General features: G+C 41.9%; 1 protein-coding gene across 4 annotated transcripts in view; it reads right to left on the reverse strand.

The window, feature by feature from the left end:
- RTTN (rotatin) overlaps nucleotides 1-19,223 on the reverse strand; it is a 159,165-nt gene extending 139,942 nt beyond the window's left edge. For 2 of the 4 annotated variants that reach the window (XR_006821086.1, XM_046025693.1), the window contains exons 1-10: nucleotides 18,935-19,223; nucleotides 18,416-18,603; nucleotides 16,960-17,137; nucleotides 15,803-15,892; nucleotides 13,589-13,679; nucleotides 12,343-12,457; nucleotides 10,865-11,015; nucleotides 6,602-6,767; nucleotides 4,044-4,225; nucleotides 1,034-1,149 (exon numbers count right to left, since the gene is read on the reverse strand). Coding sequence is in view for 3 of the 4 variants with exons in the window: in XM_046025693.1 (XP_045881649.1) it covers nucleotides 1,034-1,149; nucleotides 4,044-4,225; nucleotides 6,602-6,767; nucleotides 10,865-11,015; nucleotides 12,343-12,457; nucleotides 13,589-13,679; nucleotides 15,803-15,892; nucleotides 16,960-17,137; nucleotides 18,416-18,603; nucleotides 18,935-18,965 (1,308 nt within the window). In the remaining variant the exon portion in view is untranslated. The remainder of the gene's footprint in view (nucleotides 1-1,033; nucleotides 1,150-4,043; nucleotides 4,226-6,601; nucleotides 6,768-10,864; nucleotides 11,016-12,342; nucleotides 12,458-13,588; nucleotides 13,680-15,802; nucleotides 15,893-16,959; nucleotides 17,138-18,415; nucleotides 18,604-18,934) is intronic. The other 2 variants (XM_046025692.1, XM_046025691.1) reach the window with 1 other exon arrangement.
- Nucleotides 19,224-19,980: the final 757 nt, after the last annotated feature.

Below are 19,980 nucleotides of genomic sequence, written 5' to 3' on the forward strand. Positions count from 1 at the left end.
TCTCATGTAAGGTGTGAGAAGAGCAATGACAATCTACATGCTTACTTGCTTATATTTGCAAAAACTAAAATAAAAATGGAAAAAATAAACAGAGAACAGGATGACAGGGGAACATCTCTGAATTACATGTTTATGAGAAAACAATTCCCAAAAGTAAAAATAAATTAAAACAAATATAACCATATAAGAAACTGTTAACAGAGAAAAGAATTCTTTCAAGTGACTTTGATGCACATTTTTTGACTGTATATTCCTTTTTCTTTTAAAGATTTTATTCATTTATTTTACAGAGGGAGAGAAAGTACATGCAAGAGAGAGCTTGAATGGGGGGAGGGGCAGAGGGAGAGAGAGAATCTCAAGCAGACTGAACGCTCAGCACAGAGCCCAACATGGGGCTCAACCTCGAGACTCTGAGATCATCACCTAAGTTGACTCAAGAGTCAGTTGCTCAACTACCTGAGCCACCCAGGTGCCTCATGACTGCATATTCTTAGTGAGATTTACTCTGAGTCAAAAACACCTGCCAAGAAATCTTGACCATTATCAGTCACTGACCACAATGATACTAACACTGGCATTCTGAAATTACTTAGTATGTGCTAAAGGTTAAAGCTAATAAGCTTTATTGCCAAAAAATAAGACTTTCTATGAGCAACAGTATAAGATATGAGTTTAAAATCAGAAATACAAGTTTAAAATCAGAAAAATAGCAATCTGAACTCATTTTTTAAAATATATATTTCCTAGTTCAATTACTAAAAAAAAAAAATCATACAACATTAGCTATAAGGACCCCATTGGCCTGTTTTTAGTCTCAATATATAACCCCCCATGAAAAGTAATCAGAGTAATTAATTAAAGTAACCAGAATTTCTAGAGAAATGGCTTGTTCCAGAATGCACAAAATAAGCCTGGGACATGGTGGTTAGAAAGAAAGCTTTCAAAGACTAATGAGACAATGAAACCAGCTTAAAGGGACAAAAATAAAATAAAACACTATTTACCATATCCCAAGGAAAACAATGATTCTCACCATATCTATAGCAAAAAGGCTGTTGTCATCCCAGATGTCTTCTGAAATTGCTTCACCAATAAGTATCAGATCCTCTGCAAGCAATTCCAGAATTCTTATTATCACCTGTCTACTACCTAGATATATAAACAGGAGAGAATTTAAAAAGTTAGCTTTCAAATGAACAGCTACGTATCATACTGTTCAATCCTCCAGTCATGCCCTCAAACTCCGATGTCTTTAGAATCACTGAAAGAGATGAATAGAAAAGTCACAATCTACAGCCACCATTAACACCTCTGTTGCAATCACAATGCTATTTAAGTACAACAAATTCAATGTGCTCATAAATGAGAAAGATACTCTAAAAGTAGCAAAATCTAACTAAAAATACTGTGAGGTAGATTAAAATTTTGCTAATTCAGAGACTTTCCGTGTTACATGTAATATGTGATAAAGCGCCATAAGGTTAGGTTTGGAAAATGCATCCTGTGAATCTCCTGTTTAGCACTAGACGGCCCTTGTCAGAAGTAAGTATCACTCCACATCTGAGTGCCCCGGGAAGCTGAGCTTCAACTGGACCAACTAAAGGAATAAACATGCATGATGGCATTTCCTGAAAAAAACGTCAAGAAAATCCACCTCAAACAGGTTATCAAGCCTCTATGGACTTAAAACTCTATAAAAATTCCAAAAGAGGGGCAGGTGGGTGCTCAGTTAGTTGAGGATGTGACTCTTGATTTCAGCTCAGGTCATTACCTCAGGGTCCTGGGATAGAGCCCCAAGTCAGGCTCCCTGCTCAGCATGGAGTCTGCTTGAGGATTCTCCCTACCCACCCATACCCACCCTGCCCTGCCTCCTTGCTCATATGCATGCATGCTCTCTCTCTAAAAAAGTCTTTAAAAAAAAAATTCCAGGGGCACCTGGGTGGCTCAGTGGGTTAAAGCCTCTGCCTTCGGCTCAGGTTGTGATCCCAGGGTCCTGGGATCGAGCCCCGCATCAGGCTCTCTGCTCAACAGGAAGCCTGCTTCCCCCTCTCTCTCTGCCTGCCTCTCCACCTACCTGTGATCTCTGTCTGTCAAATAAATAAATAAAATCTTTAAAAAAATAAAATAAAATAAAATAAAAACTCCAAAGAAACTGTTCTGTCACACCCACCAAAGCAATCTCTTTTCTCCATAGGGACAGAATAAAAAAGGAACTCTACTACTCATAAGGTGAACATTCAATTAAGACTTCCCACATACCAAAGGTGAATTTCCAATGAATAAAAGTAAAGCAAACTACCAGATCATAAGGGTCTAGAGTAATTGTCCCATTAGAACAGCTGAAGCAAGTCCTCTTAGAAACCTCTTATGATATTGAACAATTACAAACTATGCAATAATTTATCACAAAAGGGCAAGAGAACATTTAGAAAATTTTATGTACCAAGCTATAGCTTTATAATTATCAATCTGACTTTTTACAGCAAATTAAGAAAAGGTTAAATGAGAAATCATTAAATCTAAAACTGTTCTCAGTACAGCATGCAGACAAACATATATACTTTATGATGCCAAAGTTCAGCCTTTCTTTATTTCAGACGACTAGTAACATGAATTAATATGTGCTTCTAACTCCTCAAGCAGAGTTACTCAGTCAGTGCTAAGTTAGGGTTACTTGGTTTTCCTCAGGATAGAAACATTTTTCGTGCTTCCCCAATATAGACCTCCGTCCTGCTTCCCACCCCACTACACCTCCAAAGAGGCAAAAATAAGACACAGTGCTTGAGAAATCATTGAAATAGGATAGATTTTTTTAATTGAGCCTGTACAAACCACAAAATATATATCTTGTTTATCTTGTATTTATATCTTGACAAGTTTATCAACTACTGAAAATGTACAGTTAGAGAACAAAAAATCGTTATTGCTTGCAAACCTTTCTGTACCTCACAAAATGCTAAGTGCTTAGGAGCATGGACATTGGCTTCAGAAGAACCTTGGTTCAAGCCTCTGTTTTAGCTGTTTGACTTTAGATAAGCTTCTAAACCACTCTAAACCTCAGTTTTCTCATTTGTGAAATGGGGATGAAAGTAGTAACTACGGCTTTTGGAAAGATACAATGGGATGGTGAGAGGAATGCATGAAATCACGCACACAAAGCCAGCGGGAACTGCCATTCTAGTCCTAAACTCTCTGCAACACTGGCCGTATTATTACTGTTCCTATCACACTTTACTAAAATTATAATTATATTAAAATGTATACTTAAGTACTTGAGTATATCTTTGCAGATTTACCTAGCACACTTGAGAGAAAAAGCAATCCCAGAATGCTAGGTTTTTTGAGTTTGGGTTGTTTTTTTTTCTTAGAAAAAGAAATAATTGCAAAGGTAAGAATCCAGTTTGGGATTTGTTTTTCACATTTTCATGGCTTAACTACGAACTGAGTGGGAAGACTGAACAACTGAGAGCAACTCAAAGTTTCCAAAGGGCAAAAGCCAAAGAGTTTTTTATCCTGCTCCATTCATGCTGGCCCACCTTCTCTAACTTACTCTGGCTGCACTGTTTGTTCAGTGCTTACATTTCAAACAGCCATACAGAAGCGGAATCCTGTGCAATAAGTCATAAATGGAAGGGAATACTCCATCCAAACACTGGTCACAGCATCCACGTTTAATAAGACTTTATTAAGTGCTTAAGAATTTGTATCCCAGGGGCGCCTGGGTGGCTCAGTCAGTTAAGCATCTGCCTTTGGGCTGCTGGGATCCAGTCCCGTGCGCCAGGCTCCCTGCTCTGTAGGGGAGTATGCTCCACCCCCTGCCCCTCCCTTCTGCTCAGGCTCGCATGTGTGCTCTCTCTCTCAAAAAAATAAACAAAATTAAAAAAAAAAAAAAAAAAAGGAAAAGAAAAATTTGTATCCCAAAAGATAAGTAAATACAGATTCTCAGTGTCATAATGTAAGTGAAAAAAAATAAAATAAAATCCCTGAAAACAGACAAAACAAAGACAAATTATATAAAAAGAACTGTAACTTCAAAAACTAACCTGTTCTTAAGAGAGGAACTGCTGATTCCAGGACAGAGACACAGAACTGGGGAAGACTGAGCTGCTGGAACTGCAGCTCGAGCGTGTCTTCTGTCTCCAGCTCCGGCAGATCTATGTGTACCACATCCAAAGGCGAATGCACGGACACCCGAGAGTTCACAGGAACACGACCACTACTTCCACTGCAAAATAAATAAAGGATAATCCTCGAATGTGGAAACAGCCCACAAATAGGTTTACTGCCTCTCGGCTGTCTGGCATGTAAGAAGCCTCACATTAGACACAACTACATTGCTTCATGCAACAAGCCTGCTCAGATTTGAGAAACCCTGACAAATTTATAAGATTAAATTCCATAAAGATGATTCAAAATTGTAAATGAAACCAAAAATGCATCTATATATTGCTTTTCAAAAAGATGTTCTTAAAATTTCTATAAGAGCAATCAACATTAGCACTAATAACCCATTTGTTTCTAGAGAAGAGCAAGCCAATTCATAGCAAAGTTCTTCTGTAATCAACTTATAGAGGCAAAACTAAATCATTTACTTTCCTAGATTTTCTGTGATTTTCACCAAATGTTCCAAGTAAGCCAATGTTAGCAACTGAAAAATGCTAAAAAATGCCAGAAAAACATGAGAAATGGATTACTTCATTTAGTATATTCAACATCACATCATGATTTTGAAATTATACCAAAAAGTGGAACATCCCATCTTTCTTGGCCTTCTTCATAAAAAATTCTTACCTTAGGTGTCAAGTGATGGGATGGGGATAAAATGCCATAGAAAGGCCTGAACCTCACATTTACAAAGGACCTCAAATTTTTTACTTTTAGTGTTATCCATAATTGAAGCTGAATCACAGATACACTAATGCTACTGAACATGTAAAACTCCCAAAATTTAATACATGTTCTGTCATTTCTTCAATTTCAACAACCCAAAATATGAAAAGGAGGTGGGCCTCCCTCAAACTGTAAGAGGCTCCATGAGAAAGGTATTCAGTGAGGAGTGAAAAGATATAACCACACAGCATACTAGATACAGCTCAGAGAATGAGGTAGAAAGGCTTTATAAGGGTAAAGAGAAAACCCGTGTCTGACCAACACCAGCTCCTACAGAAGGATTAGGCATAGGCTCTCAGATCATACTGTTCAAACCCCTGCCCTCCTCTTTACCAACTGTATAAACTGGGATAAGGCTCATTGCCTTTCCAAACCAGGTTTGTCTGAAATGATGATGAAGATAATACCAGTGCTATTACAGGACTGTCAGGAGGACAACTAGGAGATAAAGCATGTACGGCACTTGGCGTACCACCAAGCATGCAGACAGCGTGAATCAGTGGCCGCCTGTAGCAGCGATGGTGCCACGAGTAAATGATCACTCCAACAATGACTGTTCACCTCACTGAGCGTTTATTAAACAGCACCAAGGAAGAAACTAGTATGTTTATAAGATGCTTGTAGCCTAAGGATGAGGTAACACACAAATACCACACCAACCCCCTTAAGCAAAATTGATATATTATAATCAGTATTTATATAAATAAGTAAAGGGGCGCCTGGGTGGCTCAGTGGGTTAAGCCGCTGCCTTCGGCTCAGGTCATGATCTCAGGGTCCTGGGATCGAGTCCCGCATCGGGCTCTCTGCTCAGCAGGGAGCCTGCTTCCCTCTCTCTCTCTGTGCCTGCCTCTCTATCTACTTGTGATCTCTCTCTGTCAAATAAATAAATAAAAAATCTTTAAAAATAAATAAATAAATAAATAAATAAATAAGTAAAATTCTGTAAATTGTGCATTGGAAAGGAATCTTTTATAGTCTCTAATCATTCCCTTTAATAGTAGTGCTGATGCATTTAAATTATGATTAAATTTACATATGAGGGTTTGAAATACCATCAAAATGTATCTATCATTTAAAGCTATGCTTTTAAACTAGATCACATTTCATCTGTGGCTGAAAAAAACAATTTAAGAGGCCAGAATCTTCATTATTTTTTTAATGAAATAAAAAAGAACAGAAAATATAATTGACTATGTAGCATATGGAATCAAAGTACTACTTTGTGAGCATCTTTTTGAAAGGGACACACACACAGGTGTACACACACGCAAACATACATACACACATATGTAAAAGCATACGACTGTGTATGGCATATTGAGTTGAATGTAATATGATTTCTTTTTTTTTTTAAAGATTTTATTTATTTATTCAACAGACAGAGATCACAAGTAGGCAGAGAGGCAGGCAGAGAGAGAGAGGAGGAAGCAGGCTGTCTGCAGAGCAGAGAGCCCCATGCGGAGCTCGATCCCAGAACCCTGGGATCATGACCTGAGCCGAAGGCAGAGGCTTTAAGCCACTGAGCCACCCAGGCGCCCCTGTAATATGATTTCTTACTGTGGGTCATGGTCAAAAAAGTATGAAAACCACTGATTCAACACAAGGCCAATACTTGTGGTAGTGCTCCGAAAGACAAGACAGAGAAAAATTATTAATCTCCCTCTGAGATTAAAACACACACACACACGTTAACTGGGTTTTCAGCGGTCACCTGGAAGACACGGCATCCCAATCCTGGCCATCTCCTCTGGGTCGCTGGCCTGTGCGTCCAACCACAGAAGGGCGGGGACTACTGCTTCCTGGAGAAGGATTCTGGGACTGATGAATAACTCTAACTTCATGACAGTAAGACAAAGAAGAATTTTGGGAAACTGTATCTGAGGGGGAAAAAAGAATGAAATTATCCCTCAGTAGCAACAAATGATGATTATACAGCTTTTATATGTCATCCTTCCAAAAAACCTTAACAAAGTTAAGACAGTAGAAACACTTCTACTGGGGTAAAAGTAAAGGTCGACATTTTCTGCAAGTATTCACTTAGCACATTTAGATTTATAACTAACTGACCTGATTACGTGTAGCCTTCTAGCCAGCATAACTGACTTACAACATCCAGGACTGCCAAAGCAGAATAAAAGGTCATGCACTCCCCCGCTCAAAATTCTACGAGAAACCCCATCTCAAAGCACATATATAAATGAAATCAAAGGGGTGCCTGGGTGGCTCAGTGGCTTAAAGCCTCTGCCTTCAGCTCGGGTCATGGACCCAGGGTCCTGGGATCGAGCCCCGCATCGGGCTCTCTGCTTGATGGGGAGCCTGCTTCCTCCTCTTTCTCTGCCTGCCTCTCTGCCTACTCATGATCTTTGTCTGTCAAATAAATAAATAAATAAATCTTAAAAAAAAAAAAAAATGAAATCAAGGGGCACCTGGTGGCTCAGTAGGTTAAGTCTCTGCCTTTGGCTCAGGTCATGATCCCAGGGTCCTGGGATGGAGCCCCACATCAGCCTCTCTGCTCAGCAGGAAGCCTGCTTCCCCTGGCCCCAGCCTGCCTCTCTGCCCACTTGTGATCTCTGTCTGTCAAATACATAAATAAAATCTTTTAAAAAAAATTGAACTCAAAAATGAACTGAAACCAATGTAAAAAGGAACTCAAAAAATAAACCTAAATATGAGAGTTAAAACCATAAAGCTCTTAGCAGAAAATATAGAGGCAAATCTTCATGATCTTGGATCGGCAATACGTCCTTTGACATGAAACCAAAAACAGGACCAAAGAAAACAAAGATAAACTGGACTTCATCAAAATCAAAAACTTTTGTGCATCAAAGGACATTATCAAGAAACTGAAAACCTATAGACTAAAAAAAAATATTTGCGGATCATGTATCTAAAATAGACTTAAAATCAGGGTATATAAAGAACTCCTAAAACTCAACAAGAAAACAAACAAACAAACAAACAAAACTCAAAAAACCACGGGCACCTGGATGTCTCAGTCGGTTGGGCTTCCAGCTCTTGATTTTGGCTCAGGTCACGATCTCATGGTCATAAGGTCAAGTCTCACCTCTGGCTCCATGCTCAGCAAGGAATCTGCTTGAGATTTTCTCTCTCTTTCTGCCCCCCTCTCCCCCCAAACCTCCCACAACGCTCTCCCTCTCTCTAAAATAAGTAAATAAGGGGCAGCTCAGGTGGTTAAGCAGCTGTCTTCAGCTCGGGTCTCGATCCCAGGGTCCTGGGATTGAGCCCTGCGTTAGGCTCCCTGCTTAGCAGGGAGTCTGCTTCTCCCTCTCCCTTCTGCCTATCTGTGCTCACTATCTCTCTCTCTCTCAAATAAATAAATCTTTAAAAAAGTAATAAAATAAGTAAATAAAATCTTAAAAATGAAAAACAAAAAACATACAATTTAGAAAACGGGCAAAGACTTAAAAAGACAGTTTCCCAAAGAAGATACACAAATGGCTGGTCTGCATGTAAAAAGTCACTAGGAAATCACTAGTCTTTAAAGTCATTCAAATCACTAGTCATTAAGACTACTGAGTCTTCAGGCAAATAAATCAGAACCACAATGAAATACCTACCACCTCACACCTACTAGGTTGACTATGTTTTTAAAAAGGGAAAACGGGGCGCCTGGTTGGCTCAGTCAGTGAAGCATCTGCCTTCAGCTCAGATACTGAGCTGCCTTTTCAGGGTACTGGGATAGAGTCCCGAGTCGACTCCCTGCTCTCTCTACCCCTCTTCCCTGCTCTCTCTACTCCTCCTCCCTGCTTGTGCTCTCTCTTGTGTGATCTCTCTCAAATAAATAAAATCTTTTAAAGACAAATAAATGAAATAAGATAAAATGGGAAAATAACAAGTGTTGACAGCATGTGAAGAAACTGGAAGCCTCACAGGTTGCCAGGGGGGATGTAAAATGAGACAGCCACTGTGGCAAAGTTTCGCTGTTCCTCAGACAGCTAAGTGTAGAATTAACACGACCCAGCAATTCCACCCAGCAGAACTGAAAACGGGCTCAAGCAGATATGCCGATATTTACCAAAACATTATTCACAAGAGCCAAAGGGTAAGAACGACACAAGTGTCCCTCAACAGAATAACGAATAAGCCAAATGTGGCATATCCACACAGTGGAACATTATTCATCCAGAAAAAGGAACGAAGTTGTGACACAGCTGAAGCATGGACGAACCCTGAGAACACAACGCTCAGTGAAACGAGCCAGACACAAAAGGACAAACACTGTATGACTCCGCTTGTATGAGGTACCAAGAACAGACAAATTTAGAGACAGAACACAGGCGAGGTGCTGCAGAGAGAAGGGGACATGAAGAGCCCGGGTACAGTCCCAGATCTTCTACGTAGAGTCATAAACGCTTGAGAACAGATAATGGTGATGGTTGCACAAGAGTGTGAAAGCAATTAATGCCAACAGAATTGCACACTTCTAAATGGCTATGATGGCAGATTTTATGCTATACATATTTTACCATTTTTTTATGGAATTAAGTAAAATAAAGGCATCTGCAGAGGAAAAAAGAAAGTTCCCCAGCTTTCTCACTGCACAGCAAAGAAAATATGAAACGCTTCCCAAGATCTACAAATCCCAAAGCACTTTGGTCCCTGGCTACCTCTCTGATCTCACCCCAGTCCCTCCTTATGCCCCATATCCCGCTTAATGCATCCACTCACACACCAGCCTGGCTTCCTTTCCTCAGGCAGGTCGCCTCATTTCCAAGGCCCCCAACCAGCCAGGAACACTGTTCTGCAGCTCAGGTGGATGGTTCTTTCTCACCCTTCAGGTCACCTCCTCTGACAGGGTCTCCCTGCCAATCCTATCCAGGTAAGCTGCGGTTCCCTGGTCACCTTCAGTCACGTGACCCTTCTTATTTCCTTCGAGCACTTCTGACCCGAAACAAACTTGTTTACTAACTGTCTCCAACCTTCTCATGGATAAGCTCAGAAGGGTGGGGACCTCATCTGCCTTGTTTGGTGTTATATCCCACAGAGCCTAGAACATCAGCTGGCATATAGTTGGTGATAAATAAACATTCAATACATGAATAAATCTTCAATGATACTATTTTTATCAACATTATAACTCTAATTCTGATGAAATATGGGGACCTGCAGATCTCTGTTATCAGTCATTTGCAAAATGCTCTAGCTCAAGAATGTTAATGAGGAACCCTACACCCTGAGATATATAATAAAATTAATATATAGCATAAGTATGCAAGTAGTACAGGGCCAGTGAAACTCTGAACAGAATAGGGATTAACTGTGAAGCATGATGACAAATCGCTGTAATTTAACATTCAACTTTCAAAGCAAAAGCGCACAGAAATAGTGTTTTGACAGAGTCGGTCTAGTGCTCTATTTGGCCATTAGGTGGTGCTTTCTCCCTTAAAAGTCTGGCACCATTAATACATTATAACTACTCTACATCACAAGTTGCATAAAAACAGTTTTCATAAAATACAAATTAAGGGCACCTGGCTGGCTCGGTAGGTAGTACATGCAACTCTTGATCCTGGGACTGTGAGTTCAACTCCCATGTTGGGTGCAGAGATTATTTTAAAATAAATTAATTAACTAAATATACCAAATGTTAAACAAGGATTTATTAAAAAATACAAATTGTTCTTTTTCAAACCAAACAATCTACTAATACAAGTAACTTTATAAAATGCCCACGGTCCCACATGAATAGCTGAACTCGGGATTCTGGTCCCTAGCTTCCAACAACACTGTACGCATAAGAGAAAAGAAAAACATCTTGCCAATGACTGCTATCACAAAAAAGAGGATGGGAGCAGGAGAGGTTCTGTCAAACACACAACTGGTTTTCAAAGATGATCATTTAATTACATTTAGGAATGAGAGGTTTATGAAAATTTGTACAGTAAGTATAATAGGGAGTACTCAGAAGCATCTGCAAATACCACCAGTGACTAATGAATAAATAAACAAATACCTTGTTTACTCGAGAAAAAACCTGGATCTCGGTGAAAGTTAAGTCTGTTTCTTAAGTATGTGCACAGCTGCTGCAAGCAAGACACGGACTGTAACGCCAGGCGATGTTTTCCATCTCCTCCAAAGGCCAGTTTCAACAGAGATAAAAGGCTCTGAAATAAAGAACAGCAAGGAAAATGATCAAAGGAAGGTGGGTGTGGACTTTAAATAAGGTCAAATGAAAAGCCAAAGGAAATAAAATAACTTGAAAAATATCTATGAAACAAGAAACAAGAAATAGGCAAAAATGACTTAGCATAATGCAAGAAGAAGGGACAAAACAAAATTTAAATAGTGTTTGTTATATCTAAAATCTGTTGGCTGAGTACCTACTCTGAGAGAACACATGAATTATTCCCCATTCGGAACATTAAGCTATACCACTTTTTAAAAATCACAGCAAGCCTTCAGCATCTCAAACAGCTAAATCATTTTGCCACCTTTTGGCAACTAACAGCTTTTCCTCTGCTATCTTTCGACAACTGCAACAGTATGTATTAGTAGTTGCCATTCAGAGGCACCCACTCCAGCCCTGGGATTGCGGAGTGAGGGTGCTGGGGCATTATCAGCAGCTGTGGCTTCGCCACGATCCCAGACCCCAGATCCCAAGCTCTACTATACTAGACTGTAAAGAATCCATCTGAACTGCTCACTACTCTCTATTTCCACAGCATCTAACACTGCACCTTACACATCCCAGATACTCAAAAAGCAATGCTATTCTCACTGCTAAGGTTACTGGTGGGGCACCTGAGTGGCTCAGTCATTAGACGTCTGTCCTCAACTCAGGTCATGAGCCCAGGTCCTGGGATCAAGCCCTGCATCAGGATCCCGCTCAGCAGGAGGCCTGCTTCTCCCTCTCCCACTCACTCACCGCATTCCCTCTCTCGCCATGTCTCTGTCAAATAAATAAATAAAATCTTTATTTAAAAAAGAAGAAGAAGAACGTTACTGCTGTCAAATCTCAATTTCCAAAGTCTATTCTCCTCTTTAAGTGATCCATAAAAGGTAAATTCAAGGTGGTCAAACTGGACCTGTATGTGTCAAACAAGACTACCTCCTATTCGAAGAACTACCACTATCCAAAGAAGTTGGAGCAGAAGTGATTAAGGAACCAAATACTTCATTTTTTTAAATACAGTATACGCCTTCCCAAGAACTCCTACTTTCCAAAATTTGTTTCACTATAAAAAACTTCTCTATTTTGGGGTGTCCAGCTCAGTCATTAAGCATCTGCCTTCAGCTCAGGTCATGATCCCAGGGTCCTGGGTTTGGGCCCCACACTGCGCTCTCTGCGTGGTGGAAAGCCTGCTTCTCCCTCTCCTACTCCCCCTGCTTATGTCTCTCTTTTGCTGTGTCTCTGTCAAATAAATAAAATCTCTAAAAAAAAAAAAAAAGTTCTCTATTTCAAAATCTAAAACAATTACAGAGGATACATACCTGAACAATTTTTGGCCTTTGAAGGAAAATTTCAGCAGGAAAATCTTGCATGATTACATCCTTCAATAGTTCACAGGTGTTCCAAATTAAAGTGTGGTTACTACTTCTTAAAGAGCTACTCAAAACAAATAAATAAGTAAATAGCATTAGTTATTTTTAAAAAGTTTATGTATACCAGACTCTAAGCAACCTAGTAGCATAATGACTCTACCTAGCCTTCCTGGATCTTTTCGCTAATCAAGAACTCTGGGTAGGTCCTTCCTCCATATGCCTACATTTGGTACTATGGCAACTGCATGCTGACCTTCTATACCCCACTGACCCTCCTCAAGGCTGGCACTACACAGTATCCACCGCTGTATGCAAAGACTATCACAGTGCTCAAAATGAAATCAGTGAAGTCAAAGGGCACAGAATGCAACAAAATCTGCTAAATGACAGAAAATGTAAGAACAAGTATAAAGTTAATTCTAGAAATTAAATTCCTTACTGCTCTTCCTTGGCCCAGTGAATCAAGCTGGGATTCTCCTCTTATCTGAGAGGACACCCCTCACCATCTCAGACAGTATGTGCCCCCCAGGGATTCGGCAATTGTTTACCTCCCACCCCAAGAATTTATACCCCCTCTCTCAGCCCAGCTCCAGTCCGCCACCTGCCATCCAGAGGTGTGTACTAGAAATCACAGCTCCTCCTTGAGGCCTGCCTCAGAGCTGACATCAAAACCACCCCTGCCGCTTTCCCACATGGTCTCTACCTCTTCAATATGTTGTTCCGAGAATCTACTGATGCCGTGGAAGTGCCAGCATCAAAAAGCATTTAATAGCATCCAACTGTTTATCTAGTCCTAACTCTAGCAAGCTGGTCTTTATACTGCCAACTGAATATACTGTCCACTAAAAAAATACTATACTTATGTTTAATCTTTTTCCATTTTTATTAACAAAGGGCATAAGCAATGGCCAATCAGAGAATCTGGTCAATGAGAGATGATTCCTACCACCAAGAAGCATACAAGATCCCAACCACAAAAACAAAACAAAAGCAAAATCTTGATGTGTAGCCAGATAATGGCAAATAGGAAATTTCTGACTTGCTTTTTGAAACAGTGAAAATCATTTATATATTCCCATTACTACCTTTCACAGCCATTTAGTATGTTTTTTCCTGGTGAAAATGTACAGTAATGGCAACCAGATTTAATGGCTGCAAATGAACCAAAACACATGACACACATCAGGTACCGTACCTTTCATTAGAGGAGAGAACATGTCTGTCTGTTGTAGTCAGGGGTAGCCAAGGAAATGTAGAAAACTTCAAACACTTCACGGTCTGATTTACTGTTAATGGAACAGCAAAATTTAAGGGATCAAAGGCAATGCGGAGAGACTCACAATGCTAAGAATACAGCTTCACCCTTAAAACAAGTCCTCAAATAAAGTTACATCTTACATTACATCTTACAGTTACATGTTACAGTGACCTAAAATATACCAAATAAGGTCAGCTGCAAATTTGTTCCCTAACAAGATAAATAACAGAGTTCTGTCTTCATAATTTACACAGAACCATATATTATTAGAATGGCATAAATACAAACCAATACTGAAAGACATTTAGAGCTTCAATTACATTTTCTATTTTACCCTGTGGCTAACCAAAACACAGAGCTTAAATTTAACATAAAGGAACTGGCATTTGGAGATTTTTAATTTAGAAATTAAAAATGATATAAACATAATCAGACACTATATTTAATTAGTCATGTTCAAATATCCTCAATGGTGTTAGATATTTAAACCTCTTTGAAGATGACTTGAAGACCATAAGGTTGCAGATCAAATATCACCACTCGAGATGAAAAGAAATCTGAGAAACCAACAGTGTTGAACTACCCCATTCAAATTATTTTTTAACGAATCTCATGTTGTACAAGTTAAGGCAGCAATGCTGAGAAGCAGTATCTAGTATCTACATAAACCCTTCCAAGTGGCAAATATTCTTTCTGCCAAATGCTTTGAAAAGAGCATGAAATCACTGAATTTAGATAACAGCATTATTAAATTCCCAAATATAGCACAGTTGTTTCTTTCAAAAGTGCTAAGATCCAAGCAGGATTTATTTTCTAACAGAAAAGTTAAAGGGGGGTGGAATGAAGGACAGACTTATACCACATACAAAAAGATGTGACCAAAATAAGCCATATCGCCAATCCACGAACTGCAACTCACAGAACAAAATATCACCATCTCAACGGTCCCTGAGGTTTCCACAGCTGCACTCAAGCGCCCACCTTCCCAGACCTAGGCCTATCTCTCTCCCTTCAGATGTCTCTCTCAGTCACTCAGCGAAGCCTCTTAATCATGAACACAAGAAACTACCATCTCAAAAACTGAGGCTCCCTAACAAGTCTAACAGAACTTGTACAGAAAGAGAAGGTGAAGTATTTCAACAGCTAAACAAGTCTGCAGGTCTTTCTCATGCTGTTATCCAACCAGAGAGTTTCTATGGAAGCATGTTATTAACGGAGGGCTTCCAAACGGAGATAAACTGAATACTTGACATGAGCAGATACACCCTGGATACAACCTTTTCATTTCAACTGTGCAGATAATAAACTGTCAGGTACACACTTACTTAATTATTCCCTAACTACATCACCCAGAACAAAGGTTTTATCCTTTCTAAGCCTCAGGGCCTTCATCAGTAAAATGGAAATATAACACTATCAATTTCACTGGGACTCCAGAGAAGATTCATTCATTCATTCAGAGAATACATACTGAGTGCCCAGGAAGTTCTGGGCATCATTCTGCTCACTGGGGATAAAGCAGTGTTCACCACTATCATTAAACTTATAAGAAGGAAAACAAAAAGAGGTAACAAATATGTAATTTCAGATTATGATGTGTGTTAGGAAGAAAATTAGACATAGACAGAAAGTGATCACTGGCAGGCATCCTCAGGAAGGTCTCTCCAAAGAGGTAACATGTGAGCAGAGACATAGCCAGACAAGAGAAGACCTGGATGAGACTCCAGGGAGAGAAAGAGGCCCTAAATCGAACTCTTCAATCAAGTGGATGCTGGGATAAAGACAAATGAAGAAACGCAAACGGTCCTGAGTCTTTGGCTTGAGTAACTGGATGAATAATACCACTTAGTGGGCTGGAGAACAAATACCAAGACAAGTAGCAGTGCACGGCGCCATTCGGGACAGATCTGTGCTCAGTGCGCTCAGAAGTACTGCCACCATCGCCAGCCACCTCCAGAGTCGCTCCACTGCAGGTACGAGAACGTAAAATGCTACTATTTAGACTCCACATCCTAATTTTAGGAAACTGAAACATTCGGTTCAGTGCTGAAACATGTAAGTTCTTACAATGTCTTTACAACAACAAAGAAAAGCACACGAATTTCTGATTTACCCGGTTAACGGGATCTACTTCTCTATACATATACACACCCATTGGTCGTGGAGACACTTCCATCTGCTGGAAATTACTTTTGTCTTGAGGAAAATATCCTATTAAGATTTCAGGTTGTTGTGGCAATTCTGATAAGAAAATATATATTACTGTATTATTGGTTCCTTATTTGTTAAAAGCAAAATTTACTTTTTTCAAATATTAATCTTTTCTCTTAAGTTTTACAGTCATTTCAAAAACTAGAAAAATTATAGTAATTTGTTCATCTGAAGAGTCTTCCTATAGAGGAAAAAAGTATAAATGCTGAGACAGTTTTGGGGGGGAGATTCCCCTCCCTTTTATGGTTTAGCAAATACAACTATTTGTTAGAATGAAAATATCCACAACATACATAAAGAATCTGTTACAAAGTATTTATTCAAGGGCTCATCTCTGCTTCCTAGTCCATCTCCTTCCTCTCTCTTATTCCAATTATGTAGTTCCTGACACTTCAACCATATTAGTATCTTCATTAATACCTTCATTAGTAAAGATATTAACCTTCATTAATAGTTAAAAGTTGTCAAAAACAAAAAAAAAAAAAAACAAAAAAACAAAGGAATCAAGCACTCTTTCAGTACCTTTGACAATTCTGTCACATGTGATTATATATTCTGCCGTTCAGTTGCAATTAGAATGGGAACACAATATTACTATTGTTATTGTTGATAATTTGTTATTACTGCAGAAGTAATATGGCAAACTAATCTCAAAAAAGAAAATCTCTGGCATTTTTTAGGCCCCTTGACCAAAAAAGCAACAAATACAAATGAATCCTCCTCTGAATAACCGTGGGGGAAGGGGGAATGTCAAGCTCATGTATGTTAATGAAAATGATCTCTCTTTTTTTTTTAACCTCAGGTCCCTCTCTTTAGAATTAACCCCAAGAGGGGCGCCTGGGTGGCTCAGTGGTTTAAGCCGCTGCCTTTGGCTCAGGTCATGATTTCAGGGTCCTGGGATCGAGTCCCGCATCGGGCTCTCTGCTCGGCAGGGAGCCTGCTTCCCTCTCACTCTCTCTGCCTGCCTCTCTGCCTACTTGTGATCTCTCTCTGTCAAATAAATAAATAAAATCTTTAAAAAAAAAAAAAGAATTAACCCCGAGAACCAACACATTTCTATTTTAACAGAAAGCATCAGATTGATTCCAGAGAGCTACCAGTTTGTCCGGTTTGGTAAGATGCGGAACATAGTGCGGCATCTTCTGAAGGAAGAATAAAAAGTCCATCCAGAATGCCGTCGATTTCGGCCTGCAGATTGGGCGCCACGTTAGGACGAAGTTTAGATAAGAACTCGACTGCACCAAGATCAACCAAATGCTGGACGGCTGCGGGATACTGAAACAAGAAGAGGAGAGTCTTGAGAACAACCATAGGTACCAAGATTTCTACATTCTGTCTTACAGCAACAAAAGCATGAAATTATTCTTAGTATTCTACACGTTCTTTTTAAAAAATAAATCTTGGGGGCGCCTGGGTGGCTCAGTGGTTTGGGCCTCTGCCTTCGGCTCAGGTCATGATCTCAGGGTCCTGGGATCGAGCCCCGCATCGGGCTTTCTGCTCAGTGGGGAGCCTGCTTCCCCCTCTCTCTCTGCCTGCCTCTCTGCCTACTTGTGACCTCTCTCTCTCTGTCAAATAAATAAATAAAATATTTTTAAAAATATTTAAAAATAAATAAAAAAATAAATAAATCTTGTACTGACATGGGGGAAAGTAAAGAACTTCCACGTATACGAAATGGATTTATAGAGACATACGTAGACCACGTGTAACACTTCTGAAAAGCCCAGACGCGGGGCACTAGAAACGCACCCTATAAACTCCCATGTTACTTAGTAAGTGGATTGCCGCTCGCCATGGACTTTGACCCTCCCCTCTCCTACCTCCAGCCCAAAATTTCCAAAGTACCAATCCCCTCCGACTGCACAGGACCTCGTTTGGAAAGGCTACGCTAGCACTCTCGGCATCTGAACCCTGACAACTACTCTCAACACCGGCTGAGGACCATAAACCTGAAAAGCAGATACAGAAAGCGCAATTTCACGCACGTAAGGTCGTCTTATTCGTGGTCTGCACCGTGAACTCTAAACACGTTCTCCTTCATGCAGACACATCCAATTATTAATAACCAAACAGCAGAACGAACGAGAAACAGGAGGACCAATTTACCAACGTCCAAAGAGGATTCCGAAGAATCAGACCCCACCACACCCAGAAGTTGGTATCCCAGAGAGCGCAGAAGAGACAGTGAGAGGCAACGTTACGAGTAAGAGAAAGGGAAGTTGAGCTTCAACATCTCTCATTAGTTTAAGAAGAAAAAAAAAAAAAGCTGTAATTACTTCACTCTCCCCAAAAAGGGCTACAACTAGGGCGCCTGGGTGGCTCAGTGGGTTAAGCCTCTGCCTTCGGCTCAGGTCATGATCTCAGGGTCCTGGGATCGAGCCCCGCATCAGGCTCTCTGCTTGGCAGGGAGCCTGCTTCCTCCCTCTTTCTCTGCCTACTTGGGATCTCTCTCTATCAAATAAATAAATAAAATCTTAAAAAAAAAAAAAAAGGGCTACAACTAAATGACCAGGAAACACTCGCTCGTCTGATTTTACCTCAGAACAATCCTACCTTCACCAGTCTGTTCAGCAGGCGGAGAGCCTCCTCCTTCCCCGGGACGGACGGGAAGTTGAACCAGCCCAGCAGGTGCAGGCACAGCAGCCTCTCCCGGGCGAGGTCGTCGCAGCCCACCAGGCCGAGCTCCAGCTTGCACAGGAGGCTCCTGAGCGCGCGCTCCCGGATCTCGGCCAGCCGGTGCCCTGTCAAAACACAGCCCGCGGGGTGTCGCCCACCTCCGAAGAGACGCCCACCCGGATTTACCCGACCGCTCGGCTGGTTACGCGGGGGACGAGGGCAGGGCGAAGAGGGAAATACACCGGGTTTTTCACAGGCGGCCTCCGGTGCGTTCGGGACGCGAACTGCTGAGTTGACACGAAACCCGAGATGGGTCCCCAGGGGGCTGCCCCAGCGAGGCCGGGACGAGAGGAAGCCGTCTGGGGGTGGGCCGGCCTCGAGAATGCTACACGGCTATTCCTAGCAAGTGGCCACGACAGGAAGGGGACGGGAGCGAGGGGCAGCCCAGACTGTTACCGAGTTTCCCGATGAGCCCCGTCAAGACCATTTCGTCCCGCTCAGTCAGCCGCCGCCGGAGAATTAAACTGCCGCGCCACAGCGTCCGTCAACACTTAGTGTCCCCATGGAAACCCGGGCGTTCGGACGGTGAGTTCCGCGATGCCGCAGAGACCCAGCAGACGAACAGGAGGCACCCCGTGAGCTCCTGTGAGCCGCCGCGACACCACAGAAGCTTACAGTCTGTCTGTAATTACCAGTAAGCAGTTCCCAGACAGCACTCTTCATCTTAAGAACCGGAAAGAATGAGGAGACAAGCCGGGACTAGAACGCGCCCCGGCCGCGGTGCACATCGGGAGTTGTGGTCTTCGCCCATTTGTGCTCCGTTCCCGGAATTCCGGGCTCGCCACGGCACCCATAGTCCTGGGGTTCCGGCATCTCAGCGCGGGTTCTGGCGCGGGCTGCAGACGTCCCGACGGGTGCCCCCGGGGCCCTGCGAACTCGCTCCGGCCCTGCCCGTCTCCAGTCTCGGCTCCCCGAACTTCGCCATCGACAATGCAGTTGGGTGGGGTTTGGATCCCCGCACGCCCACAACCGCCCCACCGCCGTCTGTTCCTAAAATCGCTTACTTTAACGGTAGAATGTACCTGCGACGGATCCCGAAGTTCCGTGTAGACAGGCAAGTCGCCCAAGACCAGGGGGGCGGGAGGGAAAGACGGGAAGGGAAGGGAAGAAAGGGGACTGTGGAAACGAACGAACAAACCAGGGGGCGGGGTGAGGGTAGTTGAGTTTCGCACTGAACAAACAGAAAAATCCGAGCAGGGCCGAGAGCAGCGACAAAGTTAAATGTGTCAAGTGGTTTTCCTCCTAGAGCACATTTCCTCACGGGTGTTTTCGTGTCCCTTGGAAGGGCGGTCACGGCGGCCTCATACCGGTCCCGGGCTGCGGAATCAGCGAGGTTCCTCGCCCGCGGCCACAGCGACCGGTCGGTGGCAGCCGCGGGGGCGGGCGGACCGTTGTTCTCCGCGGCGTCCGCGGGGCCGCGCTGCGCCGCGAGGTGGCGGGCG

The sequence above is a fragment of the Meles meles genome, chromosome 12, assembly GCF_922984935.1.
Source record: "Meles meles chromosome 12, mMelMel3.1 paternal haplotype, whole genome shotgun sequence".
Lineage (NCBI taxonomy): Eukaryota > Metazoa > Chordata > Mammalia > Carnivora > Mustelidae > Meles > Meles meles.